Source organism: Ambystoma mexicanum, chromosome 8 (assembly GCF_040938575.1).
Source record: "Ambystoma mexicanum isolate Mex_15411 chromosome 8, UKY_AmexF1_1, whole genome shotgun sequence".
NCBI classification, from domain to species: domain Eukaryota; kingdom Metazoa; phylum Chordata; class Amphibia; order Caudata; family Ambystomatidae; genus Ambystoma; species Ambystoma mexicanum.
This window is the reverse complement of record NC_090929.1, coordinates 1,699,759,076-1,699,786,014: the sequence shown is the minus strand read 5'-3', so window position 1 is coordinate 1,699,786,014 and position 26,939 is coordinate 1,699,759,076. Positions and strand designations below refer to the sequence as shown.

The 26,939-nt window shown below is 46.7% G+C and overlaps 1 protein-coding gene across 1 annotated transcript in view; it reads right to left on the bottom strand.

The window, feature by feature from the left end:
* Positions 1-12,151: 12,151 nt before the first annotated feature.
* The window catches only part of CUZD1 (CUB and zona pellucida like domains 1), a 119,511-nt gene continuing 104,723 nt past the window's right edge, over positions 12,152-26,939 (bottom strand). Inside the window, exon 9 of the mRNA XM_069612117.1 lies at positions 12,152-12,978. Coding sequence (XP_069468218.1) covers positions 12,806-12,978 — 173 coding nt within the window. The 3' untranslated portion in view covers positions 12,152-12,805. The remainder of the gene's footprint in view (positions 12,979-26,939) is intronic.

Here is a 26,939-nt window from a genome sequence, read left to right as displayed (position 1 = left end):
GCTGCCAAATTTCTAGTTTGAGAGGTATTCCAGAGGTGGGCAATGTGTGATGAATTTTGGTCCAACAACGGACAACACTTTGCCAACAATCTTTTTCGAGAGGTTACGGCCCTCCTGGGGATCAGGCACCGACTTTGCTCCGTGTACCACCCTAAAGCCAATGGGTTAGTTGAACGCTTAAATGGGTCACTTAAAGAGCGCTTGGCCAAGCTGTCGGCGACACTTGGCAAATAATTGGCTATATTGCTTGCCTATCACTTTATTTGCCTTACGCAATTCACCTGACACGGATCACCACTTGACTCTGCACAAAATTGTTACTGGGAGGAAAATGATTGTGGCTCTTACTCCTGCACATTCAATTTCAGATGCTAACAGCTCTGCTCAGACACTTGGGGAAGAGTTCAATACATACTTGAAGGGACTTACAAAGTTTCTCAAATACATATCCCGTCAGGTGCACCCACAGTCAAGCTGGCCGGCCAGTGACACTTAACCAACCAACAGTACATGAGAAGATACATTTGCACCAGCGGCGCCACCCCTCCAACCAAGAGCTCAAATCTTCGTTGGCAACTTTACAAGATCGTGGAAAGAGCCTAGTTTTACAGGTCTGCATACGGTTGTATACTCCACACCAACAGCCATCAAGGTAGCTGACCACCACGCATGGATGCACCATTCGGATGTTCACGGAGACAACAGTGTCAGAGCCCTCAAAGGAGAAGAGAGGGAGCCACCTGATGGGGAGTATTGCTCAGTTGTCACTGCTATTAGGTTGTACAGGAGGCCTGTGGAGGAGGCTAATGGGTCTCGTAGTAACATTAGCAATGGTACAAGACAGAAATATAACGTATTTTGGTTTAGTGTAGCGTGTTTGTGTATTGCTTTCATTTTTATTTGGTTTCAAGCTTCTTGGGGACTAGCACTAATACAAGTAATGATGACTGAAGCAGAAGAAAACTTATTTCATGCAGCTATGTTTCATGATAGCATTGGGGAAGGCAGGACCTGGCATCTGGGTATGTGTGGTACGATGATATGAGACGTGTGGGATGGGAGAAGACAAATTACACTTGTCATGTGTGCTCTCTTCCACATGCCACAGGGACACCCAAGCTTTTCCTGCCCTATGAGGTCACGGTGCAGTAAGATTGGTGCCTCATGCACCTGTCACTGTGCCAAAAGAAGCATCACTCAGTGACCGTTCATTGGGTTGATAAGGATGAAAAGGTGTTTTCAGACAACTATATGCAGCTGGGGAGAATGGCAAAAAATAAAGCTACCAAACACATAATCTAAGAATATATCACAGATGGTGCAAGGAGAGGGGCGCAGATGTTCACAACGCATAGCAGACTGCAGTGTTGAAATGCAAAAGGGCATGAAATTCCATGCTGCCACACAAGCCCATTGAAGGATTAGTCTTTCATGACTGGCAATGGCATGGGGGAATGTCGAGCAGAAGAGTTGGTGGGATTTGAGAGGGACGTAGTAGCTACATTTTATGAAGGCTGTAGGGCAACGTGGAATAAATATGTGCATGCTTTAACTTGGATAGATGAGGCACCAACCAGTGCAAATTAAGCCTCTTACAAGATTTTCCTTATGTTTCAGATCCACTGGGTCAACACATCTGTGTCTAACGCCGGCTCCACCAAGGTGATGAGCATTCCAGCATGGGATAGTGGTAGTCATGGACCACTAGTGGATGTGTGGGACCCAGCCGTATGCCCAACTGCCTCCCTACTAGGGGGACTGGGCTGTGCTCCCTTGTCACATTCCACAGCCCTGCCCTGGTAGTGCCCAGAGTGGAACTGATGCCCTGCACGGACCATCCTGCGCTACTGGAGGGAAAGACGATGGGAGAAGAAAGAGTACAAGAAGGGCGGGCATAGACATTGAAAAGAAACATTTGCAGCAACAGCTATTGGTCCAGTAAATCATCCAAAAATGTGGCTGTAATCCTGCCTCAGTTTCGTCTGTTCTCAAAGGCATCCGTGTTTCTTTACATCCCTCCTGCTTCCAGGGGTCCAAGCAGCAGCTAATGCTAAGTGGCTGCAGGTGACCCATTATGAGGTTTTGCAACTGGCAAACTCTACTGAAAAAGAACTCAGTGTGGTGAGGGAAGAGCTTTGTGTAGTCAGGCTGGTGACACTACAGAATAGATATGTGTTGGATATAATTACTGCAATGGAGGGTGGTGTCTGCCACAAATTAGACCGTAGCTGCTGCACAATAATACCAGCTAACGATGTAGCTAACTGAAGTTAACAAAGGCCACAGAGGAAATGTGTACCCTCCATCAGACTATGACAAGGGAAATGAATGCAGTATCATCGGACAGCTGGCTTGACTCTCTTTTTGCTTGGGTCCCAATGTGGTTGGTGAACATTTTTAAAGTAACTGTCCCAATGCTCGTTCTGGCACTCATTACCTTCTGTGCAGGTCAGCTAATACTAAGGCATTGCAAGAGCAAAGGGCGGAGGAGAAGATATATGATGTACCTAAATGTTGATGGGGCGGTGGAAAAGGCACATAGTAAACACTCTGGGTCAACACAGTCTGGAGCAAATGGGCATGATGCACAAGGGGTGGTTACAATGCCATCTGCAAACGTGTTTGAGTATGACGCCTTTTGGGTGGCATGCTCAGATTGCGAAAGTGTGTGCTAATAGTCTTCCATGGGGGAGTATGGGGACCAAGGGGGGAGCATGGCTTGGGTAACGAGGTTGTGGATCCCCAAGACTGTAAGTAACCACATGATAGGAAAGAAGGTGTCGATCCATGGATTAATCGAAGGTAGGAATGCAGTAAAGGTGCAAATTCCACCCTGCCAAGAGGGGACGCACCTATCAATTGCATAACTGATGGAGGCGACGCAGTGGTGGGGAAGGGGATGGTGCACCCCTGGGCGTGAGAACATAATTGACCGCTACACTTTAACTTATGTGCAGTGTGCACATGTGCAACTGGAGAAGTCTGTGGGGAAGAGTGGGATTAGGGCACCGAATGGGGCATGGGGTTGAGGCACACGGAATAGGGATAAGGGGACAGCATAGTGGGAAGAAAAGGTAGTGTAGCATGATGTGAGCAACATAACCATTTTGGAGTACAGGCCACAGGTAAGTAAAATATTTGCCACTGACCTTGGGCAAACGTGAATTTCTCGAGTGCTCAGCTATAGCAGTGTGCTGGAGAAATGTTGCAAGTTGGCAGTTACCAGGAGAATGTAGCCGCAAGGGAATGGGACCAGTAGATACTTTCGAGAGTCAGTGAGCCAGGCACCTGAGTGATTGCTGTGAAGTGTAGAAAATTACAAATGAAATGCCGGAAAATTAATTTCAAACCACAGTGGGGTACAAAGTTTAAAATCCCCCGTTGGCAGAGGGCTGTGTGGTGAGGGAACGAGCATTGGGCAACCAATCTCCAGGGGAGGTTTCTCTGTCCCTATGGTGCAACAGTGTGTTGTATCCTTGCTGATGTCCGCGGGGCACCTTGTTGGTCAGATGCCATGGAAATGTTTGCCCTTTGCCAAGATCAGGTTGTCTTGTGTGTTCGATGGGAACTGACCAATGGCAGATGAATAAAGTTCCAGTGGTCAGCAAAATTCTGTAATGCTTTGAAACGTAATTGTGGTGTGGTGTGGGAAGGTTTGGGATGGCATGAACCAATTACAATCATTTCATGTATTTCTGGCTATAGCGGGCTGACGTAGTCCCACCAATCCGCTTTTGTAAGGTGTTTCAAAAAATGTTTCAAATGTGTGTTTGCAAATTATGTCGTTTGTGTATAAAAAATGTTGCTAGCTGTGGGAGGCATTGACAGCTCTCTTCATTCAGTTCAGAATCACAGTGCTGTTTAAACCATGCTCTCCCAGCTGCGGTCTGGGCATAAATAAATTGCGTTACTTCATGCTTGGTGTACACTCCTTTTTGGATTACTTTGGTGTTCCAGTCATTACTTATCTTAGAGAACCCTTGATACACACGCATTGTAGGGGATGACCTCAGACTTGTGGGCGTTCAATACAGGTGCAAATGGATATTGCTTGGAGTAACCAACAATACAATGCAATCTACCAACATGCAACAGAAAATGACTGTGTATTCATCAGGACTTCATGGAGAAATAAATTGAGGCCATACTACAAAAGAGCAGCATTGAACAAGTCCCTCCAAAGCAGGTAAAGAAGGGCATTTGCTCTCTTTTGTTTCATGGTGCCCAAACAATGCAAAACAAGAGGCCAGTATTAGATCTAGAAGGTTGGACTATTGTGGTAACTTATCAGCACAGATTAAAATAACAAGAGGTTTGAGGCAGGGCTGCATTTTAGCACTGTGCCTCTTGTAATCTGTATTTAGCCGACATGAAGGAAATATTGCAATGTTTGTGGCTAATAGTCCGAAAACTGGTGGATTTTGTTTCAACTGGCTGGAGTATGCCGATGATGTCACTGTTCTCAATGCAACCCCAATTGGGCTCCAACGACTATTAAATGCCTTGATTGAATATGCAAGATTAAGTGATCTAGTAATAAATCATACGAAATGTAATCTAGTCAGGTTTGGAGGGAACAAAATCCAACTTCAAATGGACTATTGATGGCAGCGAAATTGAATACTCATGTAATTTTGAAAATAAGACTTTTATTGTAAATCCTCTTGGGTGACTTCAAAATCCAACAGGACGCCTCTGCCTCAGCATCCACCCTTTTAATTGACGTCTGCACCTCTTTCCTTTTCCATCCTTCCCTCCGGTCCAACCCACTCAGCTGGACACACCCTGGACGCCACTCTGATATGATATGATAGGTTATTTATAACGTGCTTAATACCCAGAAGTTTCTAAGCGCGGACCTGGGGATGGAACCTGTGTTAATCCGTGCCCTCTTGTTTTCAAGGTGAGCATTTTGCCATTGAGCTATCCCCCCCGAGACATCTCTGACCTCTCGCTCACTCCCCTTCTGGTCACCCCCTCTCCTGGTCGGACCATGCTCTCGTCCCACCTAGGTCCCTTTGACCCTCCTTCAGCACCCACAAAAGCTCTGCCAACTTCGTTCTCGAACATTCGCCTGATGAAATGAGTGTCAGCCGCTGCATTTGCCTCTACCTTCATCGCCCCGCCTCAGGATCCACCTCACACTGTGCTCTCTGCGATCTTCATTCAGCAATCACTAATACACTTGACATCCTTGCTCCAGTCATGAGGATCCACCTGAAACCTGCCTAAGCCTAACACCTGGTATGACTCAGAACGTGCATCCCTGAAACTAAAGTGGCAAACCCCAGGTTCACGCTCTGACAAACTGGCCTGCCGCCTGCTCCAAAGGCAATACAGATTCACCATCCGTGCCAAGAAAAGGGTCCACATTCACCCACGGGTATCAGGTGCATCCAAAAACACGGCTGAACTTTTCAAAATCTGCAGGGAGCTAGCCAACCCTTCTGCGGTCTCGTCCTCCCCAGGCCATCTGCAATGCACTGGCAACACACTTTGCCACTAAAACACAGGACATCTTGAACACTCTTGTTACTCACCCATCCCACTCCCTCATGCTCGTCCAGAACTTTCAAGGACAACATTGGCTCTCTTGCCCCTGCACTCGCCGATTTCTGCAATCACTCAGCACTCCATTGTGCGTTTTATATTGAAAAAGCCATCAGCAGACCCTACCTCTCCATCCAACTACCGCCCTACTTCAATCACCCTCTTCCTGGGAAAACTGCTGGAGAAGCTGGCCCTGCCCCAACTCCTCTCGTGCTCTGATCTTGTCGGTGGTCTCCACAATCCTCAGTCTGGATTCCAAGCATCCATAGGCACATAAACTGCTCTTCTGAACACCTGTGAAGAACTGCTCGCATCTCTGGACTCCAACTCCCCAGCTGTCCTCATTCTACTTAATCTATCTTCTGCCTTTGACACTGTGAACCATTCCATCCTCATACAAAAGCTCTGCGATACCCTTGGTATCTCGGATCGGGCACTGGAATGGCTGACTTCTTTCCTAACTGACCGCTATTCCCATATTATCCTGGGCTCTTTCTCCTATCCCACTTCGTTCTCCACCTGTGGTGTCCCCCCATGAGTCCATCCTTTCCCCCTGGCTCTTTAACATCTAGCTTGCACAGCTGACACGCCTCATCTCCTCCTTCTCCCTCAAATTCCAGTGTTATGCAGACGGCACTCAACTCTTTTTCATACTTCCTGCTGACTCACTGGCACCTTCCTTCATCCCTGACTGCTTGTCTGCCATCCAAGCTTGGTGCTCTTCCAATGATCTCTGCCTCATTGCCAGCAAAACTGAGATCCTTCCTATTGGGACACCTACTCCCTCTTTCTTCTCTTCTCTCTGGCCTCCCACCTTGGGCTCTCACCCTGCTCCTCCTCCTGAAGCCTGAAACCTTGGTGTCATCTTTGACTCCTCTTTATCCTTCCTCCGTCACGCAGGACATTGCCAAGAAGTCCCACTTCCAACTCTTCCTTCTCAAAGGAATTCTCAGTTTTCTCACTTTCCCCCACAAGCTCAATGTTTCCAGAGCCCTGGTTCTCCTTAGGCTTGACTATGGCAACAGCCTCCTCCTCAATCTACCTTCTTCCACTCTGCAAACCCTTCAGCTAATCCAGAATAGAGCAGCAAGACTTATCCTTGGCCTGAAGCCCAAGGACCGCATCTCTCCTGCCCTAAAAAGTCTCCACTGGTTGCCGGTTGCTGCACTGATCAAATTCAGAGAACACTTGCTGACAGGAAAACAAAAGTCAATAGGCCGGAGCCATTGTCAAGTGGAACCGGGTCCCTGTTGTCGAGGATCACACAGTCAGATAGTTCAAGATTCAACGTTGCCAGGAGTTCTTGGATATTGTCAAAAGAGGAAGCAAAAGTTATAAGAAGGAGGGAAGACAAGGTCAAGCCTTGGATGAGGAGAAAAGGGATTCACCCTAGTTGCTCGAAGTAGGACACATTACCTTATTCAATGAAGAAGCTGGTGCCACGGCAGTTGTTCCTGGTAGTTTCCTGCAGACCCACGGTTCCTGGAGCTTCGGTCGTGGAGACAAGAAGGACGAAGTCTGGAGGGGCCTGCCGTACTCGGGGATGAAGCCAGCAGCAGCGACGGTGAATAAAAGGTGCACTCCTTTAAAACAGGAGAGGCTCTTCAGATGGCTATCCGGACCACTACAGCAGTGTGCATCGATTTAGACCAAAAAGAGGATCCTCTGGCTGTGGAAGATGAGCTGGTAGACCCCACCAGACTCAAGAGAAGAAGACTCCGGACTGGATCTTCTCTGGTCGTCGAAGGGTAGATAGCTCAGGACTGCAGCAGGGCTTCACTGGGACGGGGTAGTTGCAGCCGCCGTCTTCTTCTCCGCTTCTCTTCGGTTCCTTGTAGTTCCAGTGGCGAGTAGTGATTGCTCTGCTGTTGTCCTTGAGAACTCTATACATTAATATGAGTTAGTGTTGACGAGTCTCCTGCGATTGCCAGATTCCTATATAACGTGTTTCTTGTTAATAGTGATTGTTCTGCTGGTGTCCTTGATAACTGTATGCATTAATAGGAGTTAGTGTTGACCAGTCTCCTGCCATTGCCAGATTCCTATATAACGTGTTTCTTGTTAATAGTGATTGTTCTGCTGGTGTCCTTGATAACTGTATGCATTAATAGGAGTTAGTGTTGACCAGTCTCCTGCCATTGCCAGATTCCTATATAACGTGTTTCTTGTTAATAGTGATTGTTCCGCTGGTGTCCTTGATAACTGTATGCATTAATAGGGATAGGTGTTGACTAGTCTCCTGCCGTTGCTAGATTCCCTATAGAATGTGTTTAGTGTTAATAGAGAGTGTTCTGCTGGTGTCCTTGAGAACTCTATGTATTGATAAATTGTGTGACTCCCCTAACATTGCAGACCTATATCCGGCACGTGGCTTTTGGGGAAATTCTAGACCATGGAGGACCCTCCGAATGATCATGGTTTGACTTGTATCGAGAGAGATAAAAAATGTCTGCCACTGATTGCAACGTGGTGGCAATGATATATTTGCGTCCATTGTGACTGGCATGATACCGTGGCAAGAGGTCTACTACTCGCATGCTTCTGAAGGAAGCCTGTTGCCTACGCTTTTTGCAAGTGGTTCATTGAGTCCAGAAATGTAACTTCTGTAGCTTAGTATTAAGCAGACTATAATACTGTGATTAAAATGAGAATAAAGTTAGATAAGATCAAATAATGTTAGCTAAATATTTTGGAGACAACATCAAAGATTCAGTTTGTGGGTTATTCTAGGTGCCACAATGTAAGTGGGAGGTGGCTGCTTGCAAACCCCTATTGTTGGATTAATCAAGTGGACATGTGAAGGAAAGGACTAAAGGTTGATCATTAGGACCTGACCTAAGACACATGGCCAGGTCAGAGGGATGCATCTGGTCGGTAAACGTCGGTTTGAGGAGTGGCTTTAATAAAAGAAATAAAAGAGGAGAAAGTAGGCCTCTGCCTGGTAGCTGTTCTGGAGGAAGTCCACAATCTGAAGACGTTGCATGAAAAGTAAACCCCAGGACCGCTAGATCCCGAGCCAGCAGGCAGCCGCAGTTTTCTCTTCCAGCTCCCTGTCACAGAACCGTGGCACCAGTGTCTAGATGACATCTATGGAACGAGCTGTGATGCAGGGACCCCCACGTCAATGGCATTGACACCAGTCAAGACCCACAACACACCTCTGCTCCTTTATCGATTGGAATACACTAAATCTTTACTACCCTATTAAGGTTCCACACTTATTATAGACGTTACCCCTCTACATTTTGACTACTCCGGCACGGTCTCCAAAGAGAGCATCACGTTTGCGCACACGCACTGGTTTTCTCACCCTCAACACTTCCCCACTTTCACAGTCGTGTGGTAGACTCCATTCCTCACATCATATCTTGCCGTATACCCAATACACGCAGGGTTAATTCTTCTCCCCACTTCCTCTACATCCACAGAAACACTTTTAGCTTTCCCCAACCATGGCAGTCACCCCCCACGTGTGTTCCTTCCTATATCTCATCAGTTCAAATGGCACAACCAGTGTTACAGAGGGAGGAAACATATGCAGGGCTTGCACCCTCTACATCACAGTCTCCTTTCTATTGGACACACACACTCCAGCGATGCAGACAGCATCCATCAAGCACCTCCTTACCCTTTCTACTGCCCCGGTGGCTTAAGGGCGGAGCAATGCCATATTCATGCTTCACTCCAAATTTCAGCCAATATCAATCCATCTCTCACCCCTCAAATTTCAAACTGTTCTCTGGAAGCGTTCTCGCGGCATATCCCTCATTGCTATAGATCTCCTCCGGGAACTGGATAATCACACATGAGTTTCTCTCATATTACCTTTACCTCCATGCACTTCGAGTACAAGTCCACCAGAACTATAAAACAACATTATTCACATCCACCCATAGGTACAGGGCCCAAGATGTCCATGGCACACTCTTCCCAACACCGTCACCTATGAGTTGTGCTCACACTGTAAGGGCTTTCCCAGATTCCCCACCTTAAAGAGACCCCTTTAGACTTTTCCCCACCATGGTATCAAAGCCTGGTCAGTAGTAATCCAGCCTGGGAAGGCCATTGAGCACCTAATCCCAACATGTCCACTTTGCAGTATCACAATCAGCCTCTCCCTCAATCCACAGGGTACAGCCGCCTGTCCAGAGCGGTACAGCAGGCCACCCTCAACACTTGATGCCTTTCTCACTTTCCAATACCTTTTTTGATCCCCTGGAAGGGACACCTTGCTTAGCCACCCACTCTCAACATACCACCTAACAGCACCACATTGCTGGTGTTGCTGCTTTCACTCTCCCGCTCGCTCCGACATATGACTGCATTATGTGTCATCAATACTTCTTCCATTCTCTTCTCCCCTCTCAGTCCCTCTCCCTCTGCAGAAAGATAATATAGGTGAGCTGCAAAACAAATGTCCTTCCCTGGAAGACGTTCAACAATGAAACTGTGGCACTCCTGGCGAGTAACCCAGGTGACCATGCATCTTGACATTTGTATAGCACTTTTGAACCAAATTGTATTAAACGGCCTGCGATCGGTTCTTAGAAATGATGTGTGAACCTTATATGAAGGTATGGAATTACTCTGCCATCCGGTGACTTGCTAAGGCATCTTTTACGGTAACAGTATCTTGCCTCTTCCCCTTTAGCGTTCTTCAAGGATCATGCCCTTCAATTGTCTTCTCCATCATCAAAATCATTTTGGAAGCAATTACTATGTGGGAGCTCACTGACAAATGTGAACAGGGCCTTCTGAATGACAGGTGATGCTGAGACTAAGCCAAAAGACATCCTCTTCAGCTAAAACACCCTCCCATGTGGTATGAAGACCGTAAGCACACAAGTGTGCGGTTGTGAAAGGATTTGATGATAATACAAGACTAAGTCAAGCTTTGCAAAGAACTTGCTTTACCTATAGAACAAACCCCCTCCCCCCCAATTCGGTAAGTGGTGTCTCTGCTATCACACACTCTGTCAATTGCCTGAAATCAACACACATTCTCACATCCTCATTGGCATTGCGTACAACCACCAATGAGGACACTCATTCTATGGTGTTGTCTCTCACAATTATTTCTCTCGCACACAACTTCTGAAGTTTGCTCCTCACATTCTCAGGGTAACGTGGGAATGGCTCTCAGTTTTAACACAACTGGAATAGACAATTTTTTTAGGACAATGTGGTGTTCAAATCTTCAGTGTTTCCCTACACTATCCAGGAACACAGATGGAAAAAGCTCTGTCTCTAAAACGCCGCCATTCTCACCACCTGCATTCAAATCTTGCTCCACAGCATTGGGATGTAGCTGAATACAGAGTTTATTTTGCTCTAAACACCCCATCAATAAACCCACGCCCTTTTATTTTTGTTACATACACTTTAGTTATGGCGTCACTAAGATTCAATTTTGTCTATGCTATATGTACCTCAACAGATGGTTTCTCTCGCCCCTTTCAAAATTAAGTGGTGTTAATGGAAAAAGGGGTTCATGCGTTATGTTGGAGCAACATATGGGTATGGATTGGACATGGACAGGAAAGCTGCCTTTTAGATGCACAGCATAGGGTACGAAGGCAAGTGCACATATGAAACACTTAGTTCTTTGTGAGGAAGACTTTGGCACGGATGCCCTAAACGATCTGGAGAACAGTATGAGAAAACTGGATGTACACTTCAATCCCATCCTCAAATTTTCTGAAGGAATTCCGCACTCAGTCAGGCACGGTTTGTAGACATTTACTTGAAAACCTTATGTGAAAAGGGAAACCCCCGCACCGGTAGCTTCTGCAGTCAGCAGGTACAAACAATTCTCTCTTTCAGCTGCCTTTCTGGGAAAGATGGCACCAGGTTCTAGAGGATGCTTCGAATGAGCTGTGATGCCAGGTCCCCCATAGCATTGGCATCACAGTTCAGACCCACAGTCGTAGCCTTTTATGATAATAGAAGTGGAACCTACCTAATGGAAATACATGTCATCATCAAGGTATCGATTGCCCTGATGAAGGTTGTTCAGCCTATCATCTAAACCACGCCACCACAATGATTCCCTTGAAACTTCACTCAACCAAGTCAAATGTCCTTTAGGCATCACAGATGCTTAAATCCATGATAAATAAAACTCTTGGTGGTGTTAGTCGTTGCTAACCGGTCTCAGCTAAATCGTGGCTCATTGGGATTGGCTAATATACATTGTATAGAGTCGGACAGGGAGGATAGCTCGGAGGCAACGTGCTCGTCTTGAAAACAAGAACCCTGTGGGTATTAAGCGCGCTATAAATAACCAATTATAATAATAATAGGCTACTGGTCTAGATCCTGGCATATCTTTACATTTCCGATAGCCAGAGTGAAACTCCATGCACTGTTGCATCTGAAGGAAGATGCATTTTCAGTGTCTTTTTAGGAGAGGCCCCGTGCAGTGGTCCTGTTTTGCCGATTTCAATCAGCATAGGTGCAGCATCCTATGCAAAGCTGCCGGTGGTTTGTTTATATTTCATAAAAGCATGCTCCTGCAAGAGATGGGTACCAAGGGTCTGCAGTGGTGGACACCAATGCATGCATGGAGAGGCTCTCAACAATAAAAGACAAGGCAAGTGTACTGTTGTGGTTACTTTTAATACACCCATGTACAGCGCTGCCCCCACCCTTTAGGTCTGGCACTCTGAATGCCATAGTGGTTGAACATGCACATCAGCAGTCAAATGTGGGAGAAGAGACTGTCTGGTATCACTTGATATGGAAGGACATCACGGAGAAGAGAGTGTCTGGTATCACTGTGTGTAAGGACATGTCAGAGAAGAAACTGTCTGGCATCTCTTGGTGTGGAAGGACATGGCAGAGAAGGGACTGTCTGGCATCACTTGGTGTGGAAGGACATATCAGAGAAGAGACTGTCTGGCATCTCTTGGTGTGGAAGGACAAGTCAGAGAAGAGTGTCTGGAATCACTTTGTGTGGAAGGACATGTCGGAGAAGAGACTGTCTGGCATCACTTGGTCTGGAAGGGCTTGTCAGGGAAGAGACTGTCTGGCATCACTTGTTGTGGAAGGACATATCAGAGAAGAGAATGTTTCACATCACTTGTTGTGGAAGGGCTTGTCAGAGAAGAGACTGTCTGGAATCACTTGGTGTGGAAGGACATGGCAGAGAAGAGACTGTCTGACATCATTTGGTGTGCAAGGGCTTGTCGGAGGAGAGACTGTCGGGAAACACTTGTAGGAGTGCTGCCCACTTGAGGTATGTCACTGGACCCTTTCAGAGTCCCGGCAGCTTCTGGTATCTGTACCCAGATTGCTTGTTCCTGTAAGACTTCAGCGCCACCAGCACCAGGATCATGGAGTTCACGGCCAGCACCACCAAAGCGATGAGGAAGACGCTGCTGCCCTGTGACCCGGCAGAGCTGTCAGGCAGGTCTGCATTGAAAGAGTCTGGTGGGGAGAAGAAGAGAAGGTGTTAGCCAGAAAGTAAACTATACCAGGCATTAACATTTCCCGTACTCTGCCCACTCGCTACTCCCAAAGTGGATCACCCTCCCCACTTTGCCTAGGCTAGAGCCAGTAGCAGGAGCATCATTATTACCCTCGGGTTAGGCGGAGGCCCATCAACCCTGTAGGCATAACACAATGAACCTTCTCCTGGGAGTCGAGTAACAATAATGGGCCTTATTAAAAGCTAGAGTTCATAGTTATTAATAGCTAGAGTTCATAGCACCCTAAAATGGCGACCGTCCATGTTGGCATGGGGAGATTGAAACCTGTAACCTGAGGTCACTCCAAAAGCTGCGCCCCAGCTTCCCTTCCTCTGTCCTGTCTCCCATGCCCTCCCCCTTGACCCTATTGGTCCACTCTTCCTTATCCTGACCTAATCTGGGCAGCCCCTTCGGCTAAGGGCCCCGAGGCAGAAGGCGGCTCCTACACTGGCAGCTCCAAGATGTGCCTGCAGGTGTCAGAAGGGGAAGCCATTGGCCAGCCGTCAACCAGGCGCAACTAAAAAAGTAAGTGTGCCTTGGGTGGGAAGTAGAGCAATCACTCTACTCCAGAAAGCCCTGCCACTCTACATTACCTTACCTGAGAACATAGCATGCCAGGCAAACATCACCTACATCGCTCTCATAGGGAACACTCAACACTAGCAATCGCTGGTTATAAATTCACCCTCAAATATAGGTACATCAAACATCTGTGTCTACTATAAAACTAAATCTACTGTATTATATTCTGAAACCTGCTGCATTATGAAACCTAGGCTTTTCTCCCACTATACGGGACTCTCAAATCTAGGCGTAGCCTCCATCTTCATACATGGTTAATATACCATTAACCATTAGCCTGCGTCACATACAGACAGAATTGTGAATGTTAGCCAGTGCCACACTTAGATAGAATTGACAGAACTGTTATTGTTAGCAAGTGCCAATTGTGAAGATTAGACTGTGCCGGACCCAAATATAACTATGAATGATAACAATTGCCCAACTTAGATAGAATTTATGAACCTCTACCTATGTCACATCTAGACAGGTTTGTGAATGTTAGCAAGGGCCACATTTAGTAAGAATTGTGAACATAAACCTGCGTCGCACCCACTCTACAGGACTTTCAATCAAGACATAGCTTCCATCCCTGTCTATTGTATGGTGAAACATATTGTATTATGAAACCTAGGCCTCTCCCCAACTTTGCAGGACACTCAAATCCAGGTGTGGCCTACATTTTTGTCTATTGTACGGTTGATTGTAGTGTGTTGTGAGACCCTGACCCCTCCACCACCATACAGGATTCTCAAATCTAGGCATTTAGCCATAATGCGAAGGTCAGCTGCGAGACATATAACCCACTAAACAAAAAGCTGAACATTTCTGCATACTTAACTCACACAAAAATGGTACAAATACTTTAACACTTTAACATTTAACATTCCACTGAACTACATTACTTGCTGCACTCGGAATTGGTGCTGCCCACCGGTGAAAGTTTAATTTTAAGCGCCAACCTGACCAAAACATATTTGGCAAATCGCTGTACAATTTAAGCATATCCGCAAAAAAAGCAAACAATATTGATCAGATGTGTGAACCCCCTCGCAATGTGCTCCCTGCCACCTCCTACTGAATGTGGTCCTAAAGACCGACAGAAAACCCTCCCACCACCAGGACAGATGCCTGCTAGGGGAATCCATAAGCCTCCAGTTGAAAACATTAGGTGGTAGAGCTATAGCGCTAGGTGTGGCCTGCATGTGCTTCCAGGCACTTTATTTATAGGAACAAGCTAGGCTCTAATGTGCTGATAGTGATGGAGTGCAACCCTTCTTGGGGGGCACTGGTGCACAGTTGGGTAAACTATTTAGGATTCGGCATAATAACCAACGGGGACGGTTTAGGATTGGAGACCGACATTAAGGAATTGGAGGCAGAGTAAAGCGTTTTGTGATGAGGTGCCATCCTGCTCAGCTTTGTTTCAGCAGGCCACCTAGGATTTGTCATGAGGTGTCCTCCTGCTCAGCTTTGTTTCAACAGGCCACCTGGATTTGTGATGAGGTGCCATCCTGCTCAGCTTTGTTTCAGCAGGCCACCTAGGATTTGTCATGAGGTGTCCTCCTGCTCAGCTTTGTTTCAACAGGCCACCTGGATTTGTGATGAGGTCCATCCTGCTCAGCTTTGTTTCAGCAGGCCACCTGGGATTTGTGATGAGGTCCATCCTGCTCAGCTTTGTTTCAGCAGGCCACCTACTTTTGTGATGAGGTGCCATCCTGTGCAGCTTTGTTTCAGCAGGCCACCCGCATTTGTGATGAGGTCCATCCTGCTCAGCTTTGTTTCAGCAGGCCACCTGGGATTTGTGATGAGGTCCATCCTGCTCAGCTTTGTTTCAGCAGGCCATCTGGATTTGTGATGAGGTGCCATCCTGCTCAGCTTTGTTTCAGCAGTCCACCTGGGATGTGTGATGAGGTACCATCCTGCTCAGCTTTGTTTCAGCAGGCCACCTACATTTGTGATGAGGTGCCATCCTGTGCAGCTTTGTTTCAGCAGGCCACCTGCATTTGTGATGAGGTCCATCCTGCTCAGCTTTGTTTCAGCAGGTCACCTGGGATTTGTGATTAGGTCCATCCTGCTCAGCTTTGTTTCAGCAGGCCATCTGGATTTGTGGTGAGGTGCCATCCTGCTCAGCTTTGTTTCAGCAGGCCACCTACATTTGTGATGAGGTGCCATCCTGCTCAGATTTGTTTCAGCAAGTCACCTGGATTTGTGATGAGGTCCATCCTGCTCAGCTTTGTTTCGGCAGGCCACCTGGGATATGTCATGAGGTGTCCTCCTGCTCAGCTTTGTTTCGGCAGGCCACCTGCGATATGTCATGAGGTGTCCTCCTGCTCAGCTTTGTTTCAGCAGGCCACCTGGGATATGTCATGAGGTGTCCTCCTGCTCAGCTTTGTTTCCGCAGGCCATCTGGGATTTGCACTTGCCTGGAGTTGTTGGTGAGGAGGGTAAGCTCTGCTGTTATCTGGATCAGCTTGAGTTAAGGACTTAACGTACATGTCATATTTTTGTCGGTGGCAGTGATCAATCGTGATGGCTTTCAGGTAGAGTGGCGTGCGGTCACCATGCTGCTGAATCTTCTGTCCCCGACTAGTAAGGAGGTAGCCCACTGGCTGCAGAACTCGGGAAGAGGTGAACAAGGATTTTGTACATCCAAAACATGCTTACATGGCAAACAAAAGAACACTCATACCCCTGATGATATCAAAATCAGAGGAGGGCACTAAGGCGTATTAGCACATGGAGATTGTTATTGACTTTCTCTCAGCCAATCAGAAAGTTTAGAGTGCAGTCAATAACTACTCGTCTTCAAAAGCAGCTATGGAAACAACAATGCAATTTCCAGGCAAGGTATTTTTTCTCAACAAGACACTTTCTGCCTGAAAATACTTTTTTGCTGCAACATCCTATTTAACACATGAAACAGAAAGCCAAAACATGTGAACATGCTTTCTCTTTCTTATAGAGAAACTGTTTACTTTTGCATGACACCAAACACATGCTCATGTTAAACCTGTTTCAGTTAAGGCAAGTTTGCAATTAAAATGCTTACTTTATGAGGACAACTGTTATTTCGATGTTACAAAGTAGAACCATATTTAATTTACTAACACAGTTGCCTATTTACTTGACCCTGTAATAAAGTAGCATTTGACCTCACCACTAAACTACAAAACCTGTATTTCTACTACTGCTACGTGCAAATAGGCGTATAGACCTAGGGAAGGATCATCATTGCCTGGGATAGTGACTCTTCCCCAACGTATGGCCCTTGGCTTCGCCTCGGGCCATAACTTGTTGATGGGTCATTATCCCATGATTATGAGCCCTCCCTCGGTCTATAAAGCTATATTAGGCATAATTTCAATCATGATATAGCTGTGTGAAAGCAGAAGGTGTTGCACCCACTAGTTCCCAGGGATCTGTCATCCAGGTGGCCAGAACACGGCCATCGCTTTGGATCCAGTTCCTGGGGGTGGACCAGTGCGGAAGGATCACCTGGGTGAGGGGTCTTCGGGGAGTGGGACACCGGATGGTGAGATGCGGTATCCTTTTCCCTATAACACCTTTACCCCATCGTACCAGGTAGGATATTTAGTAACTCTACCCCCATCCCCTTTTTACAACACAAACACTTTCTCAGGGACAGCCCGCTATGAGAGAAAACAGACCAACACCTGAGCAGTATACCTGACGTGTCCCAATGCAATGGTCAGACGAGGTCAGGCAATTACTGACCATCACTCAGACTTGACTTCCATTAAGCTTCCCCACATGGATAAAAGGCGGAGCCCGAGAGAACATGTAAATAGCGAAAAGAAAGTTGATGAGAAAGTCAATTGAATTTGGTCCGAGCCTGGCAGAGGGAGACTAACTGAACATTGTGTTAAAAGGGATCTGAGCCTGGCTGAGGGGGATCCGGGGTGAACCGTGAGCCACCGTGAAAGAATATTCTTCGAGAAGTTGGATTGATGAATATCCTACGAGCATTGTGTAGAGAGGATCTGAGCCCGGCTGAGGGGGATCTGAGGTGAATAGTGAATCACCTGAGAAATTGAATACTTGTGAAATCCTAACAGGAAAATAAAGTACTGTTTGTTTGTCACATCAGGCCCTCTGAAAGAAGAGACTTTGAAAGGAAAAGCTCAGGGGCAATGCACTTGCCTTGGAAACAAGACGATGCAGAGCAACAAAGGTTTGAACCCTCTGGGTATTAAGCGAGTTATAAATAACCAATTATATTTATAAAGGCCATGATGCTAATGATTGAACTGTATCCTGTTAGAGAAGCCAGAGACTGTGCTAAACTCGAGTGTACTGCTTTGTCCCGTGCTGAACATCCTGACATGTCATTTTGTGAACACTTCTATCTTTTTAGTCACCCTGTTTCCCACACTATTTGTATTCATAGGTAAGGAATGGCAATAGGTTTATTAGAATAGGCCCTTTTTATTTTGACAAGACACCACTACGACTGCGTTATTATTATTCGATGGTCGTAGCTTGCTCCCATCTGTAGATTTAGGATTAGACAGGCGTTTTTAATACCCTTTTTGAAGTTCATTAAACACCCTTGAACTGTGGTCACTTGTGTCTGTCTTACTGTTGATACCATGCCTTCCTTACATAGTTTATACATATCCGTCTAAATATCATGGGCACCTTCTCGACCTATAGAGGTGTCTATATGTATCCGTCTAGATAGCATGGGCCCCTTCTCGACCTATAGTGGTAGTCTATATGTATCCGTCTAGATAGCATGGGTACCTTCTGACCTATAGTGGTAGTCTATATGTATCCGTCTAGATAGCATGGGTACCTTCTGACCTATAGTGGTAGTCTATATGTATCCGTCTAGATAGCATGGGCCCCTTCTTGACCTATACTGGTAGTCTATACATATCTTTCTAGATAGCATGGGCCCCTTCTCGACCTATAGAGGTAGCCTATATGTATCTGTCTAGATAGCATGGGCACCTTCTGACCTATAGTGGTAGTCTATATGTATCCGTCTAGATAGCATGGGTACCTTCTGACCTATAGTGGTAGTCTATATGTATCCGTCTAGATAGCATGGGCCTCTTCTTGACCTATAGTGGTAGTCTATACATATCTTTCTAGATAGCATGGGCCCCTTCTCGACCTATAGAGGTAGCCTATATGTATCCGTCTAGATAGCATGGGCACCTTCTAACCTATAGTGGTAGTCTATATGTATCTGTCTAGATAGCATGGGTACCTTCTGACCTATAGAGGTAGTCTATATGTATCTGTCTAGATAGCATGGGCACCTTCTGGACCTATAGAGGTAGTCTATACACATCCATCTAGATAGCATGGGCCCCTTCTTGACCTATAGTGGTAGCCTACATGTATCCATCTAGATAGCATGGGCCCCTTCGTGACCTATAGTGGTAGTCTATATGTGTCCGTCTAGATAGCATGGGCACCTTTCCAACGTATAGTGGTAGTCTATACGTATCCATCTAGATATCATGGGCCCCTTCTTGACTAGCTTTGTACCCACACAAGGATTAGAGCAAGGGTGTGCCTTGGCACCCATGCTTATTAATGTATATCTTGACGATCCTCCAGAAGCACTAAAAATGGACAGGACCTGTTCACCCAGAATAGGCCAAATTAATTTGCCCGAGATGACTTATGCGGATACTGTATTAATACTGGTTCACACTTTGATTGGTCTGCAACGAGATTCAAATAAGCTGGAAAATAACTGTACGCATAATGAATTAACAGTTAAAATCGGTAAAACTAAAATTATGAGGGTGGAATTTTACAAGGATAAAACATATAACTGGAAAATTGCAATCCAACCTTAGATAGGCATGAATATTTGGGAATCTTATTAACCTTAATGAAAAAACATGACTTTTTCCGTGCTGAGAAAACTAGCATGCCATGGCTTGGATGACCAAAGTTAAAAGCTATTTTGTCAACACGGGTGGTTTTGCTACTCCTTTATAATACTTGCATTTTACCCAAGATTTTGTATGGCTCGAGGTATTCAATCATTCTATGAAACCCTGGCTCCAAGTCTTAGAAGGTCCAATTTCGGGATCTATATTGGGTTAACCCTGGGATTTCCGAAGCAGTGCGTACAACTGGGACTGGCCCTTACATCTCTACGTACTCTTCTGGCTATATAAATAGGTGCATTATATAACTGGGATCTACAAAGTAGCCATGGCTTTTGCTAATATAAATGTGCAATTTTTTAATATTATAGATTTGATACCAGGTTGGCCTGAGCCAAAAGCAGTGCTCCACGAAACATTATAGGCTACAGCCCGCTTATGGGATATGAAATCAAATTACCATTTTGTACGAACTAAAAAACCTTAACTGATCATAGTAGGGATGCAGCCCCGAGCAAATATTTTGAAATGTCTTTCATCCAAATATTGCAGAACCTTCATGATGCTTGGATTTCATTTACTTCCTGCTATGGAAGTTTTCAGAAGAAGAGACAAAATACCTGCGAGCTTTGCTGTAGACTATTTAAACAGTCCTTGGCAATCGAAAATGGCAGGCATTTGATAACATCATCCAGAGAACTGACTTATCTTTATGAATTATATTTTGACTAACATGTCACCTCCATGGCACAGTTTACAACTGAGGAATTTTGGAGAAGGTGTCTACAGGGAACTTGTGGTGCTGTTACAAATGAGGAGTTTTGGAGAAGGTGTCTACAGGGAACTTGTGGTGCTGTTACAAATGAGGAGTTTTGGAGAAGGTGTCTACAGGGAACTTGCGGTGCTGTTACAACTGAGGAGTTTTGGAGAAGGTGTCTACAGGGAACTTGCGGTGCTGTCTGACTCTTGTCAATTTATGGTACTGATTTGAGGGCATTTCAGATCTACTTCATTAACAGACATTTAGTCAATTTTGATGACATTTGTTTTACAATCCACAAACTATTGAATTATGATACATTTTATATTTTTGAAGACTATTGTATGTTATTTGTTTGTTTTTTCATTAGAATAAAATTGATTGTAATGATTTGTTGCTGATAGTGTGAACAGTTGATTAATTAACTGTTATACACTTTAATTTGAAACAAAAGGCTGATTGAGGTAAATCTGTAGGCCACTGATATGTTCACTTGCCCAACATAGTTATTTGGAGTCACTTAACAATGTAGGAGGAGAAGCATTGTAGAGGCACATTTCACTCTTTGTCCTGGATATTTGATGATTTAGTGCTGCGTCATGGTCTAAAGCCAAACTGGTGGGTTCGGTGGAGATAGTTCAAAGGCAACTTCTTTCTTGATTCTCCTCCTAAGTAATGTAATATTTATGATTGGTTGAAAGTTGGCTAAGGTCCACAGTGGATCCCTTCAATAGTTGAAAAACCTGCCATGTTTTGAGTAATTATGATTGGTTATTTATAACGCACTTAATACCCAGAGAGGATCGAACCTGTGTTGCTCTGTGTCGTCTTGTTTCCAAGGCGAGCGCATTGCCCCTGACCTATCCTCCCGAGAGTACATCGAGGAAGATGTTTTGAATGAGAGAGGCATGGAGAATGTTGAGGAGTGGCTGGGACAATGTCGTCTATGTAGCCAATGGCTTTGAAGGTGACGATGATGTTAGCAAGGTCTGTTAGTGAGAGTGACTTGAAGGTGGGCCATCTGGGAGTGCTGCAGGGTGGGATGTGAGTAATGGTGGTGGCTTGCTTGGCATTGCCAATGGGATGATATATGTTGCTTCTTTCCTGGGGAAACTTGTGGATGGGAACCACAATTGCGAATTTTGTGATGTATTTTGGGGGTTTGGAACATAGTTGTGGCAAGGTTGGTTTTTTGAGTGATGTGCTTCTTCTGGGAGCTTCTTCGATGGTAGTTTTGCAGGACGTGGCTTCAGTTGAGGAAGGGCTTTTTAAGCATCAATTGCATGGAGTTGTTGGTCTTTTACGGTTTGCTAATGTTGCGTTTGGATTGACCGCTGAGAATGCATGGAATGTGATGGATGAGAAATGGGAAGGGAGTCAGACATGTTCAGCCCAGTGGGATCGGGGGGCTTCACTTAAGGGGCAACGCTGTGGTGAAGACCAGGCTGAGGGTGTCCTCTTTATCTTGCGTTAATGGAAACTTGTTCGAGGATCTGGGTGTTGCATCTTTTTTTTTTAAATCTTTTTTTATTAAGAATGATTCACATCTCACAAAAGCATATATCACAACAGTACATAATGATAGGCACAGTGGAGTGATATAGTTGATATTGGTATGGTGCATCAATATTACAGGTCAAACCAATCAGAAAAAGCAACATAGACTGAAACTGGCAGCATCTCGCTCTACATTGTAGGCACCAATTCCACCGCCTCCGGGCATTGAGCCAGGAGGTATGCCACCAAGGAGCCCCATATGTTCTTAGGCCTAATCTGCGGTCCACAGAAAGCACCATATTCCCTGTTAATGTCTCTCAACCATACCATGTCATCTAGCCACGCTCCAATGGTAGGGGGAGCCCTGTTGGTCCACCTCATCAGCACACATCTTCGAGCCACAATCATGCTAGTAGCCAGAAACTTGCAGTCAGGGCCTGAAACCCAGCAGCCAGGCGAAAATACAGCATTGCAACTCACAGGGCATAGCATGGTCCAACATGCTAGAGAGAGCACCTGCCACCCCTCTCCAAAAATCGTGCAACCGGGGGCAAGACCACAGCATGTGAACGAAATCAACCGGACGTGCCAGGCATCTCGGGCACATATCACTCTTAGCAAGGTGAAAAAGGCAGAGTCGGGCAGGGACCAGGTATACTCTAGGAAGGGTCTTAAGCGGGATCAACTGAGATGGGTATTGAATATCCCATTATGGGACTGGTCGCATAGCAACGCCCACTGCTTGTCTGTGACTGCAAACCCTTTGTCCGTTTCCCAGCGCTGTCTACACTTCAAGACCTCCCAGGGGGAGTCACGCTGCACCTGGCCATTTATGGTAGAAACAATCCGATTGGCTGAGGCCGAATTTAAGAGCTACTGCAATATCGGAAGCGACAGGGGGGCAATCGGGAATGTAGGAGACCACGCTTTAAGCGCTGCCCTCACACGGAAATACTGCAGCCACCTACAGAGGCCATCGACCATCTTGGCCGTGAACAAATCCTGGGATACAAACACCCCATCAGGATACAAGCCTGCCATAGTGCTTATCCCACACACACCCCTCCATTCCTGAACCAGGGCTTCGTCACAGGTAGGCCCAAGACACTCAATATTCTAGAGCTGTAGCCCTGGATCATAGGGATGTCCACTCATAGCTTCTTAAGGATCCTATTCCACGCGTACACCATGCAAGCCACTGAATCAAATGCACGCTCATCAGCCACCGTCCTTGACACCAGCACACCCTGAGCTGCAAAAGGGCAGTTTCTCCATCCTCACATGTGGGTATGCTGGGGACCCTGGCATCCAATAGGATGCAAAGTACACCTGCGCTGCTAGGAAATATAACTCCATATCCGGCACACATACTCCACCACGGTCCCACGGGAGGACCAAGGTGTCCACGCGAATCCTGGGGGGGGGGTTCGGGTGCCATGCCAGCCTCACCATTAAGGCCTTCAAGTCAGCCAAAAACGCTGCTCCCGGCCACACCAGGATGTTCTGAAACATACAACAGTTTAGGGACCACTTTCATTTTGGCAATGGCAACTCGGCCCAGTAGGGTCAAAGACTGAACGCACCACTTTTCCACCTTATTCCTCAGGGTCTTCAGGTATTTCAAGTGATTTTCCTCAAGCAGGGACCAGTAGTTCCTGCTGACCCATATGCCCAAATACCGGACCGACAATTTCTCCCACCTATACCCTCCAACATCAGCTGGCTCAACCGTAGACTCATTAAGCGGAAGTAGAATGGATTTGGACCAGTTGACACAGAGACCCGAGTATTGACCAAATACAGCAACTTCTTGCGACAAGGAATGGAGGTTTACCCTGGGTTCCTTAAAATGTAAAATTGCATCATCAGCGTACAACGACACCAGCTTATTTGTCCGCCCCATTGCTAAGCCACGTCCCAGATAGAACTTCCCCAGCGTGGCTGCCAGAGGTTCCATTGCAAATGCAAAAAGTAACAGAGATAGCGGGCACCCCTGCTAGTGCCATGGCCCAGGTCAAATGCCACAGAGTGCTTCCCAAACAACCCAACCCTAGCTGTCACGCCAGTATAAAGAATTCTCACCACTGCCAGAAAGGCCGCTGGGACCCCCACAGCCCTCAACCCCTCAAAAAGGTGAAAACACTCAACTCAGTTGAACGCCTCTCCCATATCGAATAGGGCTGTGACGGCCTGCACAATAAGATCTATTTGAGCTAATACAGCGAACAGCCGGCAGAGGTTCTGCAAGGTCGTCCTTCCCGGGGTAAACCCGGACTGGTCCGGCTGAATCATTCCTGAAATGAACCGGAGGAGTCTGTCCACCAGGACCTTAGCAAAGATCTTGGTATCTAGATTAATCACGGATATCGGGTGGTACGAGGTACACTCTAAGGCAGTGGTCTTCAAACTTTTTTGGCCGGGGCCCCGCTGAGCAAAATTTGGGCAGGTCGGGACCCCCCAGAAATGCCAAATGGACATATATTGCGCGCCGTCACCTGCTCCCATCACAGTCGCTGGGCTCCCTCATCCCACTCCTACCCAGTCCCTCGTCTCTCCCCACCCCATCACACACCCTGGGCTCTCCCCACTCTACTCCCACCACTATCCCATGGTTCCCGTCCATTGTGCTCCCACCATAGTCCCTGGGTTCCCCCCATCCCGTTCCCAACACAGTCTGAGGGCCAGTGGCAGCTGGTGATTTTTTAAGTGGAGGGGCATAACTATTTCCCCCAAAAATGCCATAGCGACCGAGCAAGTGAGGGAGCCCGAACGAATAAAGAGGGGTTTGGGCGGGTTTCCCCCTGTGAATTTTTTTTTAAATAAGGGGTTAAAATGTTGCCTTGTAGAGCATACTTTTAACAAAAAAAATGGTAAATAGCCAAACAGTTTGCAATTGGTGCTGGGAGGCCCAGAGGGCAGGCATGACATTTTTTACTGGACATCTATGATAGATGTCCAGTAAAAAGATACCATCCCTGTCCCCTGGGCCCCACTGGGCCTAACACAATCTACATGATTATGTGTGTATGCAAGGCGTTGCACATTCATACAGCAATCACTCTATCATTCACACGAGCATCCATCACCATACACTCACTCATAACATAAGCATACACGCATCCATACACATGTTTAAATAAAAACAATGAACATAAACGTACCTTCTGCATTGGCCTGCGTGTGGGTGCTGAAACGCCCTGCTCCAGGCTGCTCTGTCTGTATGTGCGAGGAGGCGCAGGAGCTCCCCCTCAGACATACAGACATGCAGTGCCCCAGCCAGCATTTCCAATGAGCTATGCAATGCTGGCGAAGCAAAACGCCCCAGCCCTTGCATGGCTCAGTGAGCATGTGCGGCTGGGGAACTAAACTGAACTGTCAAAGGGAAACAGTGTTTCCTTTTGACAGTTCAGCCAGTCCAGGAGCACTCCATCAGCTGGAAAAAGCAGCTGAGGGAGTGCTCACTGTTTCACTGGGCTGGCTCCTTAGCTCCTCCATAATGGGTGAGGGGCCACTGGGTGGGCGCCCACTCGCCATTATGGATGAGTCGCCAGGCTCGGACTGGCCCATAGGGCAATGCCTGTACCAAAAATGTAAAATGCTAGTGTGGGCCAGTCATAATTGGGCCACCATTTTGGCCAATGTGGACCAGTTTGATGAGTTACTTAGCTATGCAGTTAGTAATTTTTTTGACCAGTGTTACTGAATATATCACAATTTACTTATATTTTAACACAAAGCACCCCCTTGGGTACTATTGAAACAGTGGGACTCATTATAACCCTGGCGGTAGCTGTGCCGGTCAAACCGGCACGGCTGCCGCCGGAGTTGCATCCGGGTCGGACACCCGCGAATGGGCAATTAACGGGTCATGCCGAGTTAGGCGGACCTGATAATTGCCCTTTCAAGGGTGCCGGTACTGGTAGATCCCCATTCCCATTTGAGCCCCATAGGGCTCAATGGAAATGGGGAGCTCGGATGCACCAGCACCGTTAATAACGGTGCATCCGATGAGCTGTGCTCGCGGGTGCCGCACGACCTGCTAGGTCAGACCTGGCACCATGTGAACCACCCCTGCCCATTTCTTCCAATCTAAAAAAAAGAAAAACCTCAAATATTACTTTTAAAAAAAAAAATATTTCATGCTGAGCTCTCAGGGCCCCCCACGGATGCACCCGCGCCCCACAGTTTGAATACCGCTGCTCTAAGGGGTCCTTCCCATCTTTTAGGATTAAGGTCACCACAGCCTCGCGCATTGTAGGGGGCAGCTGCCCCAGCCCAATGCTTCCACCCAAACTTCCATCATGTACTTAGCGACCTCCGGCCCCAGATCCTTATAAAATTCTGCCATTATCCCATCAGACCCAGAAGCCTTAGACTTGGGATGCGAGCGGGCATCTGCCAGGATGGCATCGGCTTAGCCAGCACCTCGGCCGCCTATGAGGGGAACTTCGGTAGTGATGCTGCCTCCAAGTATTCAGCGAAGTCACCTGCAGCCAGGAGACCCCGTGACTTACACACACATACAAAATACTCCCGGAAATCGTCAAGGATGGCGTCGGACTCCACTACCACCTGCTTGTCCGATCTGTGTATTGCTGCGATATCAGAGGCCCCGGATGCGCTAGGTATTTGACCTCACGGTCGGCCAAATCGTTGAACTGGTCCAGAGCCTTCTCAACCCGGCCCTGACCTCTGCATCATCTACCGACGACATCTAGATGGAGGTAGAGAAGGTGCCCATGCTATCTATACGGATATGTATAGACTACCACTATAGGTCGAGAAGGGGCCCATGCCACCAAGATGGATACATATAGACTACCACTATAGGTCAAGAAAGAAGGGGCCCATGCTATCTAGACAGATACGTATAGACTACCACTATAGGTCGAGAAGGGGCCCATGCTATCTAGAGGGATACATATAGACTACCACTATAGGTCGAGAAGGGGCCCATGCCACCAAGATGGATACGTATAGACTACCACTATAGGTCAAGAAAGAAGGGGCCCATGCTATCTAGACAGATACGTATAGACTACCACTATAGGTCGAGAAGGGGCCCATGCCACCAAGATGGATACATATAGACTACCACTATAGGTTAAGAAAGAAGGGGCCCATGCTATCTAGACAGATACGTATAGACTACCACTATAGGTCGAGAAGGGGCCCATGCCACCAAGATGGATACATATAGACTACCACTATAGGTCAAGAAAGAAG